This window comes from Rosa rugosa, chromosome 2, assembly GCF_958449725.1.
Source record: "Rosa rugosa chromosome 2, drRosRugo1.1, whole genome shotgun sequence".
Lineage (NCBI taxonomy): Eukaryota > Viridiplantae > Streptophyta > Magnoliopsida > Rosales > Rosaceae > Rosa > Rosa rugosa.
In genome coordinates, this window is record NC_084821.1 from 60,611,404 (window position 1) to 60,625,226 (window position 13,823).

The 13,823-nt window shown below is 37.8% G+C and overlaps 2 protein-coding genes across 2 annotated transcripts; one reads left to right on the plus strand and one right to left on the minus strand.

Moving 5' to 3' along the window:
• The first annotated feature begins 875 nt into the window (after positions 1 to 875).
• Positions 876 to 5,761, plus strand: LOC133732682 (vacuolar protein sorting-associated protein 2 homolog 2). The gene is made up of 11 exons (XM_062160258.1): positions 876 to 1,061; positions 1,357 to 1,401; positions 1,831 to 1,865; positions 1,952 to 2,002; positions 3,844 to 3,948; positions 4,032 to 4,103; positions 4,266 to 4,337; positions 4,499 to 4,579; positions 4,670 to 4,705; positions 4,812 to 4,897; positions 5,443 to 5,761. Exons 1-11 carry the CDS (start codon positions 1,022 to 1,024, stop codon positions 5,501 to 5,503), a joined length of 684 nt encoding a protein of 227 aa, XP_062016242.1. The 5' UTR covers positions 876 to 1,021; the 3' UTR covers positions 5,504 to 5,761.
• A 943-nt stretch (positions 5,762 to 6,704) lies between these two features.
• LOC133728999 (beta-amyrin 28-monooxygenase-like) lies at positions 6,705 to 8,566 on the minus strand. Its single transcript, XM_062156471.1, has 3 exons — positions 7,555 to 8,566; positions 7,256 to 7,443; positions 6,705 to 7,165 (listed from the first exon to the last, which is right to left on the minus strand). Exons 1-3 carry the CDS (start codon positions 8,495 to 8,497, stop codon positions 6,869 to 6,871), a joined length of 1,428 nt encoding a protein of 475 aa, XP_062012455.1. The 5' UTR covers positions 8,498 to 8,566; the 3' UTR covers positions 6,705 to 6,868.
• Between the last annotated feature and the right edge of the window lie 5,257 nt (positions 8,567 to 13,823).

Below are 13,823 nucleotides of genomic sequence, written 5' to 3' on the forward strand. Positions count from 1 at the left end.
TATACATATCACAATAAGCCAAGATCATGGGTTAAAGGAATGGATTTTATGTTTAGTTAGTAGTTTAATGGTTAAACTAATTCCGCACTAATTAAAAAGTTTTGAAATTCATCCATTCCTTCATTTAGCCCATAAGACAAACGGATCCTAACAGAATAATACCCATAGTTATTGAGAGAGTCTCCGCCCTAGAGTTAGGGTTTGCATTTGGGTGCAGTTCTAGACCCGTTCGGATATGGACAACCCCGACCTGCTTCAATTTCCACTTCGACATCCCCACTGCCAGAGAAGTCACTGGCTCCAGAGTCATCAACCCAACCTGTCGTCTTCCCTACAACATCTCCAGTACCCTAAGAGTTGTTGTAACCCTGGCAAGCAGTGAAACCCAAGAAGGCTCTGAAACCCTAGGGCTACTAGAAAGTAGAAACCCTAGGAGCTTTGAGAAGAGCAGTGAACCATGGAGAGACTCCGGTTCCATCATGCTTAAATCTTGATTCTTCATGTGATTTTGAATTACATGCTTATATTTTCATAACAATATGATCTCTCATGAAAAATAAAATATAAGAAATCTAAATCTTATATAAATCATATAATTTCAATCAATTTAAGTCGGATTGTCTCATTTACTCTTGTATCTAATTTATTTTTATTTTGTTCTTCTTATCGTATGTAGTCCAAAAATATGATGGTAAGTATGAATCTTCGAAGCTAAGCTAGGATTATCTTGGATGAAAAAAGGATCCATTACTATATTGGAAGGGCGACCAGATTATCCCAATAAATTTAATTAAGGAAGGGCAATCCAGTCAAAGGCCGAACTCATAACGGCTAGTTGGAAATTTTGCCGTTGTTGGCACGTGCGAACCGGAAACAAAGCAGCACGCTCAACGCAACTCACACTCACACTCACTTTCTGTGTCTCTTTCCTTTGGAAGAAGAAGAAGAAGAAGAACCGAAGACACTGGTTTTGTCTCCTCAGACTCTGAAAGCTTCAACTTTTGAGAGATTCTCAGTCACCATGAACCTGAACATCTTCAAGAAGAAGACCTCCCCTAAAGGTTCAATCTTTTCCTTCTCCTTAGGGTTTTCTGCATTTGGGTTTGTTCTAACTTTACTCAATAGGTCGAGGAACTGTTGAAAAACAAATGGGTTTGTTTCAATTGTTAAAGGGTACACTTTAAGAGTGAAAAGTTGATTCCTTTTGTGATATTTCTCAAAACCCAATGTTTAGAGTTCTTTTTAATCCTCAAATTGAATTGTAAGGTTAATGATTTCCCAGATTTTGAAGCTGTGTGGGTTACCTGTTTGATGAATTGTGAATGAGATTGTTAAATTGGTTGTTTGCTTGAACAGAGGCTCTGAGGTCCAGCAAAAGAGACATGGCTGTTGCTACCAGAGGTATGTGTATGCTCTATAGCATTGAGTGCATTCTTTGGAGAAGTTATTTTCTTTTATCTTGCTTGAACTTGGTTTGGTATGGCTGATGCCTACTAGGTATGTGTACATGAGCACGCTGCTTCGTTTTCGCTTATGGTTTTTTGATATTGCGCATTTTGCATCTTCTTTACTTTTGCCAATTTGATTTCCTGTCATTTCTTTGCTAATGTGACATATCTACACAAATAAACATGTTAGTCCGTTACTTTGATTTGAAGCTTTCGGTTTGCTTCTTTGCTTGTTGAAAATGGTTTAGAACTAAAGAATCAATAATCCAAAGTTCCACATTGTGCTGCTTACTGCTACTAAGATTATATTGCATCTGTTTGCAACTACAATTTTGGGTGTTTAACCTTCCTATTTGTTTTTATGCTCTCTCCCCTTTTGCAGGCATTGAACGCGAGATTTCGTCTCTTCAGTTGGAGGTATATGTACCATTCCAGGAAACCTTTCTGATTGATTATGTTTTCAGGTGCCTTTTTCAATTGTTCTCATTGTTTGTGCATTTCAGGAAAAGAAACTGGTGGCAGAGATCAAGAAAACAGCTAAAACTGGAAATGAGGCAAGTTATTACCTGCTTAAATTTGTTTCCTGTTATAATTCATATGTGCATTAGTTATTACCTGATGGTCAATGCAATAAAGGTAATAATGTTCTGCTACACAGAAAGACTTAATGGCACAGTACCTAATAATGGACACAGACCTTTCTTAGTGTTTGGAAAGGTGTTTAGGTTTTTGATATTCTGAAATTTACAGCAAACAGAAGGTATTCTGCTCTAGTAGTAAGATTTAATGATGGCATGCATACCACATGAGTGGGGAGAGCCAGCATGGAAAAGGAAAATGAACTCTCAAGAAAACATGATAATTGATATCCAACTTTACTTTGTTTCTGCTTTAGTGATTTCATGTGTAGGTTTACCTTACCATGTTTATCTAATTGCAATTTTCTTTTTTTGCAACCACCAGTTGTGAAGACGATTACATGCACATAGGGAAGTCATGTCATGTTTCATTTGAAGTATTACTGGGATTTAGAAGATGAAAATTAGTCAGTCACGGTACCACAGGAAGAGCTAGGCTTGTTTCTTAGTGTGTGATTGAATGATTCTTCAGATATTATGGAAACATAGGAGGAAATTACATATTCCATTACGGTTCACCCTTCTAGGCATGTCATGTTTCATTTGAAGTATTAGTTTAATTTAGAAGATGAAAGCTGGTACCACACCACGGGAAGAGCTAGGCCTGTCTCTTAGTGTATGAGTGAATTATTCTTCAGATATGATGTATTCCATTATGGTTCACCCTTCTAGGCATGTCATGTTTCATTTAAAGTATTAGCTTAATTTAGAAGATGAAAATGAGCTGGTTACTGCACCACGGGAAGAGCTAGGCCTGTTTCATAGTGTATGAGTGAATTATTCGTTAGATTTTATGTATTCCATTATGGTTCACCCTTCTAGGCATGTCATGTTTCATTTAAAGTATTAGCTTAATTTAGAAGATGAAAATGAGCTGGTTACTGCACCACGGGAAGAGCTAGGCCTGTTTCATAGTGTATGAGTGAATTATTCTTTAGATTTTATGTATTCCATTATGGTTCACCCTTCTAGGCATGTCATGTTTCATTTAAAGTATTAGCTTAATTTAGAAGATGAAAATGAGCTGGTTACTGCACCACGGGAAGAGCTAGGCCTGTTTCATAGTGTATGAGTGAATTATTCTTCAGATATTATGTATTCCATTATGGTTCACCCTTCTAGGCATGTCATGTTTCATTTAAAGTATTAGCTTAATTTAGAAGATGAAAATGAGCTGGTTACTGCACCATGGGAAGAGCTAGGCCTGTTTGTTGTTAGTGTGGGAGTGAAAGATCTTCCGATACTATGGAAACATAGGAGGAAGTAACATATTCCATTACTGATAGGTTACTGAATAGAGCTGACTTGTTTTCTACTGGTAATGAAAATGAGCTGGTTACTGCACCATGGGAAGAGCTAGGCCTGTTTGTTGTTAGTGTGGGAGTGAAAGATCTTCAGATACTATGAAAACATAGGAGGAAGTAACATATTCCATTACTGATAGGTTACTGAATAGAGCTGACTTGTTTTCTACTGGTAATGTTTTGAAATTCAATAACTTAAGATGGTGCTTCTTTAACAAATAGACTATAGAAGATATGCAAAAGATTACTCCAAATGTATAAGTTATTTATGTTGGACAAAACATTATGTGTGGTATGATGGATGATTGTTACATTCACATATTGTTTGGCCATATTGTATGGTTTATGTATTAATATAAGCAAACTTTATAGGGTTTCAATCATGTCGCTGAATCCAATTACTTTGTCCTAATATTCTTTATTAGAAATGACATTTCTATATGCTCTATCCAGGCTGCCACAAAAATCCTGGCTCGCCAACTTGTTAGGCTACGTCAACAGATTACCAACTTGCAAGGAAGCCGTGCCCAAATAAGAGGCGTAGCTACTCATACACAGGTTACCATCTTATGCGTTGAAATTCAGTTGAAGGATTATGATAGTATGTGCCTGCAGCTAATTGACTGTTCATCTATTTGCAGGCATTATATGCAAGCACTTCAATTTCCACAGGCATGAAAGGTGCAACTAAAGCAATGGTGGCAATGAACAAGGTATGCATATGAAGAGGATATTTTGGAAGATAAATGTTGGTCAGCTTTACTATTTATTAATACATGATCAATAATGGACCTGTATAGCCATCAAATTTATTATTTCCATCATGGTCCTTGATCGATAAAGTGCTTATTATCATTATCTGTTTTTCATTTCAGGAAATGCAACCTGCAAAACAAATTAAAGTGATCAGAGAATTCCAGAAGCAGTCAGCACAAATGGACATGACGGTAATACCAGAGTTTTTCAAAATAATTTCCATGTCATAAATTTTCATATTCGTTATTCGCATGCTGGTTTATTTTATTCAAATGAACACTTACAATACGAACTAAGACCAAGGGATAGTAATAATCTCATCAAATTTGTACTCATATTATTCTCTATGCAGATTGAAATGATGTCAGAGTCCATTGATGAGACCTTAGACAAAGATGAGGCTGAAGAGGAAACAGAGGAGCTCACTAACCAGGTGGATAGCAGCCTGATTGTACTTTTGTTTTCTTGTATAGGTTGACGCCCTTATCTTATTTGTCTATAATTTGCATGTTTCATTTCTCAGGTTCTCGATGAGATTGGTGTTGATATTGCATCCCAGGTTGGTGTCTTTAAGATAGCTCCTATGAGTTTGCTTGGTTGGTTATTTTTTTTTTCTCCTTTTGAATTAACTATATTTTAATTCTGGTTCTTGTTGTTCCCAACAGTTATCTTCAGCTCCAAAAGGCAAGATTGGATCAAGAAATGGTGAAAATGTTGCACCAAGGAACGCTGCAAATGTTGTTCCCAAGAGGTACGTGCATGATGAAAGGTTTATGGGGCTAAAGCCTTTTTGGAATTGTCTGATTACTAATGCTAACTAATGTAGCAATAACGAATAGTTTTTCCTTGTTTAACCCAAGAACCTCTGGCATGATCACCATTAACTGTAATCTGTTCTGTATTAAAAAATCATGAATAGCCAACATGCTATACGAAACTGTTGCCACGATAAACTAGAATTCTTTGAGTTTTGAGTATAATTTAAAGAACAATTGCTCATGAAGCATGTCACATTAAATTCTTTCACGGAAAGATATAACCTGAGTTACATACACACGATAAACTAGAATTCTTTGAGTTTTGAGTATAATTTAAAGAACAATTGCTCATGAAGCATGTCACATTAAATTCTTTCACGGAAAGATATAACCTGAGTTACATACAATTAACTTTTTTCTCGTTCTGATCTGTGAAGAACCTTGCTCAAGTTTTCCACAAAGAACGTCTTTACTTTTTTCATGTCTCACATCTGTTTACTACTGTATTGGTTCTAACAACTATTTCAACTGTATGCAGTTCTGAATCTCCTGATGTTGAGGATCTTGAGAAGAGATTGGCCTCTCTGCGACGCATATGATCAATCCTATCATGCATGTGGCACATCCTAGTACGCTGTTCATGTAAATTTGTCAAATCAAAGCAAATAACATAAAGAAGAGTATTGTAATAGTAGGGTTCATATATCTGTTTCTAGTACTTGAAGAGTCTGCCTTTTAGTAACCCAGTTAGTAGAGCTTGTGGACGTAATGCTTTTTTCTTAATATTACTAATTAGTTGAAATATAATCCTAGTAACAAAGTTGGTTGTTATTTGAGAACATGCGCCTCCTACCTTTTCTAGTACTAACTGTATTTGAGGGAGTGAACTGTTACTTGATCTCTGAAAATAGCTTTCGCAGAACTTCTGTAAGCGTAAGTTCCTTAAGGCATGAAAAACACAAAACTTTTAGCTTGAAACTTCTTTGGTTTTCGGAAGTGAGGACGGCTTAGACTATCATGTTGGTTTTGGCTTAGACTATCATGTTGGTTTTTCTATATGCAGGATTATAGTGACTTGAAAACACGAAAATTGTAGAATGAAATTTCTTTGATTATTAAACTAAAAAAATAACCAAATTCTTTAATACAGTTTCTTCTGCTTCTCAAATTCGGAGATGACTTTAGATTATTAAACTAAAAAAATCAAATTTGTAATCGAGGGTTCTCGTGATAATCATCACCAAGTTCTTTAGTACACAGTTTCCTCTGTTTCTCATTTTGATTTGTTGGAGAAAAATTGTCCTAGGCTTTGTCATCTAGTTTGTTTCTTTCATCATAAAGATGAACAAGAAAAATCACCAATTTCTTTAAGTTAGGAAATGTTAGTCTTTATACGTGCAGGATATAATTAGCCCCAAAAAAATATATATGCAGATCATAGTGTTGATTCCCAAGTCCCAAAGTGTGAATAATTGGGGTGGTACCATTTGTTCTCTTTCTATTGCTTTCCTCGGCCAGTCGGCCAGTCCTATATTAAAATTATGAGATGGTCAATAAGTGAGCTGACAGTCAACCTTAGTAGGCCCTGGGAGTCAATATCAGCAGGCCAACCTTAGCAACTAGCCAACTACAATTGTTTGGGATGTTTTTACCTTTTAGGACTAGATTGTGAGTTTGTTGCAGAAAAGTTGAAGATACAGTACTAGTGTATCTATGAGATTTGGTTGTAATGAATTTCTGCAGATAGCAATGGCCAACTGAACCATATAATTTCAGTGGAGGAAAAAAAAAGAATACAAATATAAAAAAGGGCTATATAATTTGCTTATGAGGTAATCACATGATATTGCAATTTCATTACTACACCAAAAAAGAAAAAGAAACAAATAAAAAGGCTTTCTGGTGTCACCAGCCACTTATGCTGTGGTAAGCAGTGGAAGCTCAGAACAGAGAAAATTTGATGCCTAGTGACGTGTAAGACGAATGGGAAGTCCTTTTTCTGGTGTTGGCATCATATCACCCGTGATCTTTTCTTTGGGAAATACCACTTCCCACTTGAACCTCTTGACCACATTGTGAACAAAAGTGAGTATTGCAAGCCTAGCGTACTCTTTTCCAGGGCACATTCTTGGTCCTCCTCCAAATGGAACAAATGTGTATGGTGGGAATGTGCTTACATCATCGTATCTCGAGGGGTCGAACTTTTCCGGGTTGGGGAAGTAGTCCGGGTTCATGTTTGTTGTGCTAACAGTCCAATACACCTGCAACAAAAATCGAGACTTACTTAGCTACTTAAGTCGGAAATGAAGGTGATCATGAACAACATTTACTCGTCTGATGTGTATATGTACCTTCCAGCCCTTAGGAATGGTGTAACCGGCATATTCAAAATCCGTCAAGGCCTCTCGGAATGTTCCCTGAAGTGGCGGGGTGAACCTCATCACCTCATATATGACATTCCAGGAGTACTTCATCTTGTTCAAGTCATCCCATTCCAAAAGTTGTCCTGGCTTCTTTGACTCTGCCACCTCCATTTGTTCTGTTTTCATAATCACAACACAAAACCCCAATAAGCATATCGTTGAGGAAAAAAAACAAAAAAAGTATATCAATATGATGAACTGGGTTATGAAGTTGTGAAGGGAATTACCTGCTAGGACCTTGGCATAGATATCAGGCCTCTCTCCTACATATTTCATGAAGAAAGTCATGGCAGTAGCCACAGTACTATACCCAGCAGTCAATAAACCCATCATCTTATCAGCAATCTCAGCCTCAGGCATGTGTTGCCCAGATGGATCACTAGCCACAATCATATGTGTCAGAATATCCATCATGGGAGCTCCTGATGCCATTGCAGCCTTCTTCTCCTGAATCACAGTCTTCAACTCCTTCCTGATTGCATCAGCTGCTTTTGTTGCCTTGTGGAAAATGGTTCCCGGGAAGTTCACAATAAGCGAGTGCATCCCCACAGTCACATCATCAAAGTTCTCCACAAGCCTAGCGATCCTCTCCGGCTCATCAATCCCCAAGAAGAATCTACAGGCAAGACTCAGCGTCAGAGTCTTGGCCAGAGGGTAAGCCAAGACCTGGTTCTTGCCTTCCCAGTAGACCTTCATTTGTTCTTGCGTGATCGAGTCCATTTTCCCCAAGTACCTCATCAATGCTTCCGGCTTAAGAAAACCCGGTGACCTTAGTACTTTCGCCTCTTCGTCGCGAGCAGGCTGTTTCGGAGCAGGAGCAGCAGCTGCAGCAGCCTTGTATGACCTGAACATCTTCTGCATGGAGTGTGGTCGAAATGCAGTGAAGTATTTTTGCTCATTGGTGAAGAGAAATTTGTGTCCATTCGGTCCACAAATGACAGCGGTTTTCTCCCCAAGAATCTTGGTCTTGAAGATGTCAGGGGAGTACCTCTTCATCCTCTTGAACACAAAGTTTTCCGGCTTGCCAAAAAGAAACTCAAGAGTTTCTCCCACAATAGGCCACCCCATGCTTCCTGGTGGGAGGTTCTTGCCATCTTCGGATTTGAATGCGAAGAGGGCAAAGGCGAAGAGTGCAGCACCTAAAGATAGAACAAGGTAAAGGGTCTCCATGGTTGGTGCTTGAATCAGATTTAATTGCTAGCTGAGGCTGAGAAAAGCAGATGGTTAGGCAGCTTGGGTAACTGGGGTTTATAAAGGGTTAAATCCCGGATGGTAGCACGCCAAAACTTAAAGTCGTCAATGTTGAATTTTCAGAAGTGGGGATCAGTTTTCTCATAAAATATTACAAGTTGTAGATACCACGGTTTTGGCTTGTGCTTGTAATCTTATTACTGCACTGCAAACTGATCAATATTGAAAATTGACACTATCTCCGATTTTGAAAATTTATGGGACTCTCGGCTATTGAAACTTCAGAATTAGTTTTATCAAATCGATAACAGAATGTTCAGATCATACTATCATCTCTCCACGCAACGGAATGAGTTACTAGTAGAAGTAGAGAGCCGTGTTATAGTTTTATAGGTGATCTTATTGCACCGTTCGTAACAAATTATTTACACCGAATTTCTCCGTTTCTCTTAACATATAAGCTAATCTAACAACGCTTATCAAGAACTTGTAGAACCTATTGAGAAACAATAAGAGGAAAAAGAAACATGCAATGAAGAACTTGTAGAGTCTATTATACCTATTTAATAGCATAAACCCTGAAAAATTACAAAACAAATATCTCTTCGTCAGGAAGACACATCTATTGAATAGGTAGCAAACACAATGCTCATCAACTGTGCCAATCAGATTTAAGGGATATGCAGTTAAACAAAGGCAACCCACCAACCTCTGATTGTGCGATCCATTTATATCACAATCACAATTTGAAATCAAAAACATAATCGCATGATTGTGGAGATATTGATACCGGCTTTAAATGTAGAGATTAGGCTTTTGAATATGGAGATTACATAACCTCCAACCCAGAGGAAAGTTTTCAATTGTTGGAATCAAGGGTTGAGTAATTCCGGGCAACGTCTATGGGCAGCTATTTCATGACTTCCATCGGCAACAAGACTGGATTTTAATATTAATCCTATTTAATAGGTGAATGGAGAATTTGATAGTGGCAGCTTTAGTAATTTTCAACAACATTGGATTTTAATATTTATCCTATTTAATAGGTTTTTTTTATTTTGAATAAACCTAATTAATTGATTTGGGTGTATATTAAAACACTCTTATATATGAGTTTATTTTAAAATGGGTGTGTGAATTTGGGTGTAGAATCAAATTTCCCGATTTTTTTAGTAATAATGCTGCCATAAAATCTGAAACTCTGTTGAATTTGTTTTGATAATTACTAGGTTTTGATATTTACCCGACAGATGTGGACCTGCTCCAACATTAGTTGATGCCAAGGTTTGTCTTGATCTTATTCGAAGGCGTGTGATTCTCCTCACCCACCAAGTCACAAGTCACACTAATGACCATCAGTATCTTGAAAGTGTTGGGGCTCCTCTCCACACATGTGCTGCCAAATTTTACCATCTTTTTATAGAGATAAACGTAACATCATGATGTTACCAATAATGCTTTCCTTTTAATGTTGATACCATGATGAGTTGTGCCAAATAGTGGAATCTGCCGGTAAAGGACGCAAAATCTGAGAAAATCACATATAAGTGCATATTTGAATGTTTTTTTAGTCATAAGGTCACGTACTAGTTTTTTCCCTCATAAGACTACTAGATTAAAAATTGTGTTATATTTTGGATATTAAAAACTAATATATTTACAGAAATGCCACTAGAGTACAAAATCAACATTCATTCTCTCTCCTCTCCGGCGAGGTCTCTGGTCAACTCCGGCGGGTCTCCGGCGAGGTCACAAAAGTTACTATCACTAACAACAAAAGCTATTGTAGCTAGCAACAAAAGCTACTGTAGCTAGCAACAAAAGCTACGCTCCCCAAAATCAAAAGTTACTATCCCCACCAACAACTATTCGACACCAAAATCTACTCTCATCAATAACAAAAGCTACTCCGGTAAGTTCTCTGGCAAGGAAACAAAAGCTACTGTCAACAACACTAAAATCTACTCTCATCAACACCAAAAGCTACTCCAGTGAGTTCTCCGGTGAGGTAACAAAAGCTACTGTCACCAACACCAAAAGCTACTCTTACCAATAACAAAATCTATTCCGGTTAGGTTTCCAGCGAGATCACAAAAGGTACTGTCACCCACACTAAAAGTTACTGTCACCAACGGAAAAATGTATTCTCACTAACAAGAAAAACTACTGTCACCAACAGCAAAAGCTACACTCACCAACAAGAAAAGATACTGTCCAGATTACTACTATCACCAACAACAAAAGCCACTATAATCAATACCAAAAACTACTCTTACCAGCACCAAAAGGTACTACCAAACTGAACAAAATTACACCCGAAGACTGAGAAAACTATTATTCCTGATTTCAACAAACACAAATCCAAATGCAAATTTTGCCAAATCGTCCGAAATCAATAACAAACCAGTCAATAGATATTCACATGCCACACTCCACAACACCTACTAACTAAGAAAATAACATTATAGGCTCAAGGTGAATTCTTTGATTAAGCCATGTCTTGGGCTCAAAACTTGAATCCAAATATCAAACTGACAAATTAACACAAATACCATAGCATCCAAATTGAACAATGAGGCATACAATTAAGATTCAATTTCATTCAAAAGAAGTCTGATAACACACTAAATTATGTCTACAGTAGCATCATATTATAAACTCTCAATTGCTCAACATGTTTTGAAATGGTACTGTACTTGCAGATTATAAAGCAACTGTAGTCCTCGGTGTAGACAGATATAAACAATTTCAGCCTCTCTCTATTCTCCAGCATCTGATAGTTCTATTCCACCTCATGGTCTTAGAACTTAAGAAACTAATCCATTAAAATCACAAAATTAACTAATGATCCTAGACATATTAAGAGAACAAATGCACAAATCAAACGTCTACTGAAATCGTAATTCTGGAATTGGTGCTCTGTTACCGTCCATCTCTTTCTCCGACACTGTCGCTTCGTCCGAGCACAATTGCATGTCGGAACTGAGTGAAAGGAGCTCTTGCAACTTTCTAATCGGAGAGATATAAGTAGAGTAGGGAATCAGATAAGAGTACAGATCTGAGTTCGCCTCTATTAAGGTAGCTCCCAATCCGAGCTTCTTCGTCGCCGTCGTCTTCTGTATGACCTGAAATTCAGCGGTGGAGCAGAGTCCTTTTGAGGCCAAATTGTTCGAAATAACCCAATCCAATTCCGGTCGCTGGAGCTGCGTCCTCCCGGTCATCAATCGACATAAGGCGGTGGAATTAGAGTGGAGCAGCACCATCACGCCGGCGCCACGAAGATCCGTGATCGATGAAAGTGAGAGATAGAGAGCACCGCGTCGGTCGTCTCCGGAATTGGAGGTGCATACCAAGATGTGATCTGTGATAGAGGAGAGAGAGGGACCGAGAGAGCGTCGTGCCGGTGGTCGCTGGAATCGGAGGCGGAGATTGAAGAGAGAGAGAGAGACTGTGATCGAGGGGGGAGAGAGAGAGATGGATTTGTGATCGATGTAAAACTGATGGGACTGGGCTTAGATAGAAGGGTAAAATTGTCAGAAATGAAGTAATTTGTGAATGCAAGTGGCTTTATGTGTACAAAAAAAATTAGGTGGCCTTATGGCTAATTAAAGTTTCAAAATGACACTTGTGTGTAATTTTCTAAAAAACAAATTACTTATTTTGTTCGGTAATATTTAACTATCTAAGCCCCCTGCATTTGTATCAAGGAATAAAATTTCAAAAATATCAGCGATATTATCGCCGGTATTTTCGTTTTTGGGAGGGTCCGAAATTATCGTGATATACCGGCTACATTTCGGTCGATATTTGCGGAATTTCTCGAAATATCGAGATTTTCCCAATATTTTGGTGAAATCAGAGATGATTCTGGAAAATTCCAACAGCCTCTCTCACATGTAGAGTCAAGGAAATGACCCCCACCATGTGCTGACTAATTCAATCAAAAAGCCACAAAGTCACCAAGGTACGAACCTTGGTCACCAAGTTGCCATTTGAGAGCCTTAGCCAACTATGCTGCACACTTATATGCGTAATGGTTCCGACATTGTAATATATATTTCATTTTGGCTACGAATCTGAAACTTTGGTCCATATCCAATCAATAACTAACTTTGAATAATCATTTACATATTGAATAAATTTTACCAAATGTTCAAAAAAATTTACACCACCATTTCAAATTTTAATCTTATAAATAGTTCAAAATTCCCTTCACTCTTTGCACCAAAGGAAACTACAAGTTTCTTTCTTTACTTCTTTCTCCTACTACTTCTTCACTCTAAAATTTTGATAAGTATAACTTAAGTATAGATGTTTATTTCTAAAATTTTCAGAGTTGTCGACGATTCAGCATTTACCATTTCATCTTAGATTATTACAAATTACTATATAACAATGTTTATTCAAGGTTTTCTTTTCATATATAGTAGACAATTGATTAAATAAACATATCTAAAAGTTTCATTTAAAATTTCCATGTTTTTCTTCAAATTTCCATCATTTTTCTTGATTATTTACCGAAATCGATGTATCCTCGATATTTCCGTCGAAATTTCCATTTCCGGTACCATCGATATTTTCTCGAAACTCGATATTTTGGTCATTGCTTTGTATACCTCATTCTCATGCTTTCCCATATGGAGGCCTAGACATACCGAAGTTTAGGCCAACCGAGGCCAAGTTAGACACCGAGGTGGGTTGACACCCCAGAAGTTAGGGCATAATGAGGTGACACGTACCCTAGATCTTGGGGTTAAAGCTAGGATTAGGAGATCGAGCTTGATCTCCCCTCGCATTTCTATAAACACTAGCCTTCACCATGGTTGAAGGTAAGCACTATTCTTTTCTTCAAAACTCCATTCAACTGCTCAAACAGTCTTCTAATTAACTCATACATTTAAGCTAGCGTGTTTGCCGACATTCCGCCTAGCACTCTGAAAACCTCTCGATCTGTTTCTTACTCTTGTAGGTTGTTGCCATGAAACCTCTCCGGTTTGAGGAAGAAGATCACCGAGGTCAGACTCCCAGTCTCACTCAAGCAGAAAATGCGTAGCTCCACACCACAAGCTTTACACAGCACATGATCCATCATTGACTGATTGATGCCGAAATTTTTCATCACCTCTTGAAACAAATGTTTAAAGGCCAGGGCATTTTTATACGTGAAAGAGCTTGGCCACCAAAAGATAGAAATCCGCCAAAGCATGGAACTAGATTAAACCCTCAACGAGAAGCTTTCAAGTCACCTTCTATATAGAATTCGGAGAAACCATTTGCAAAAGCAAGAGAGAACTACCATTCTATT

Coding starts and splice junctions, on each gene's coding strand:
- LOC133728999 (XM_062156471.1), bottom strand. CDS start 8,497: ATGGAGACCCTTTACCTTGTTCTATCTTTAGGTGCTGCACTCTTCGCC. Junction 7,444..7,554: donor CTATGCCAAGGTCCTAGCAG/GTAATTCCCTTC, acceptor TTATGAAAACAG/AACAAATGGAGGTGGCAGAG. Junction 7,166..7,255: donor CCATTCCTAAGGGCTGGAAG/GTACATATACAC, acceptor TTTTTGTTGCAG/GTGTATTGGACTGTTAGCAC.
- LOC133732682 (XM_062160258.1), top strand. CDS start 1,022: ATGAACCTGAACATCTTCAAGAAGAAGACCTCCCCTAAAG. Junction 1,402..1,830: donor CATGGCTGTTGCTACCAGAG/GTATGTGTATGC, acceptor CCCCTTTTGCAG/GCATTGAACGCGAGATTTCG. Junction 4,104..4,265: donor CAATGGTGGCAATGAACAAG/GTATGCATATGA, acceptor TTTTCATTTCAG/GAAATGCAACCTGCAAAACA.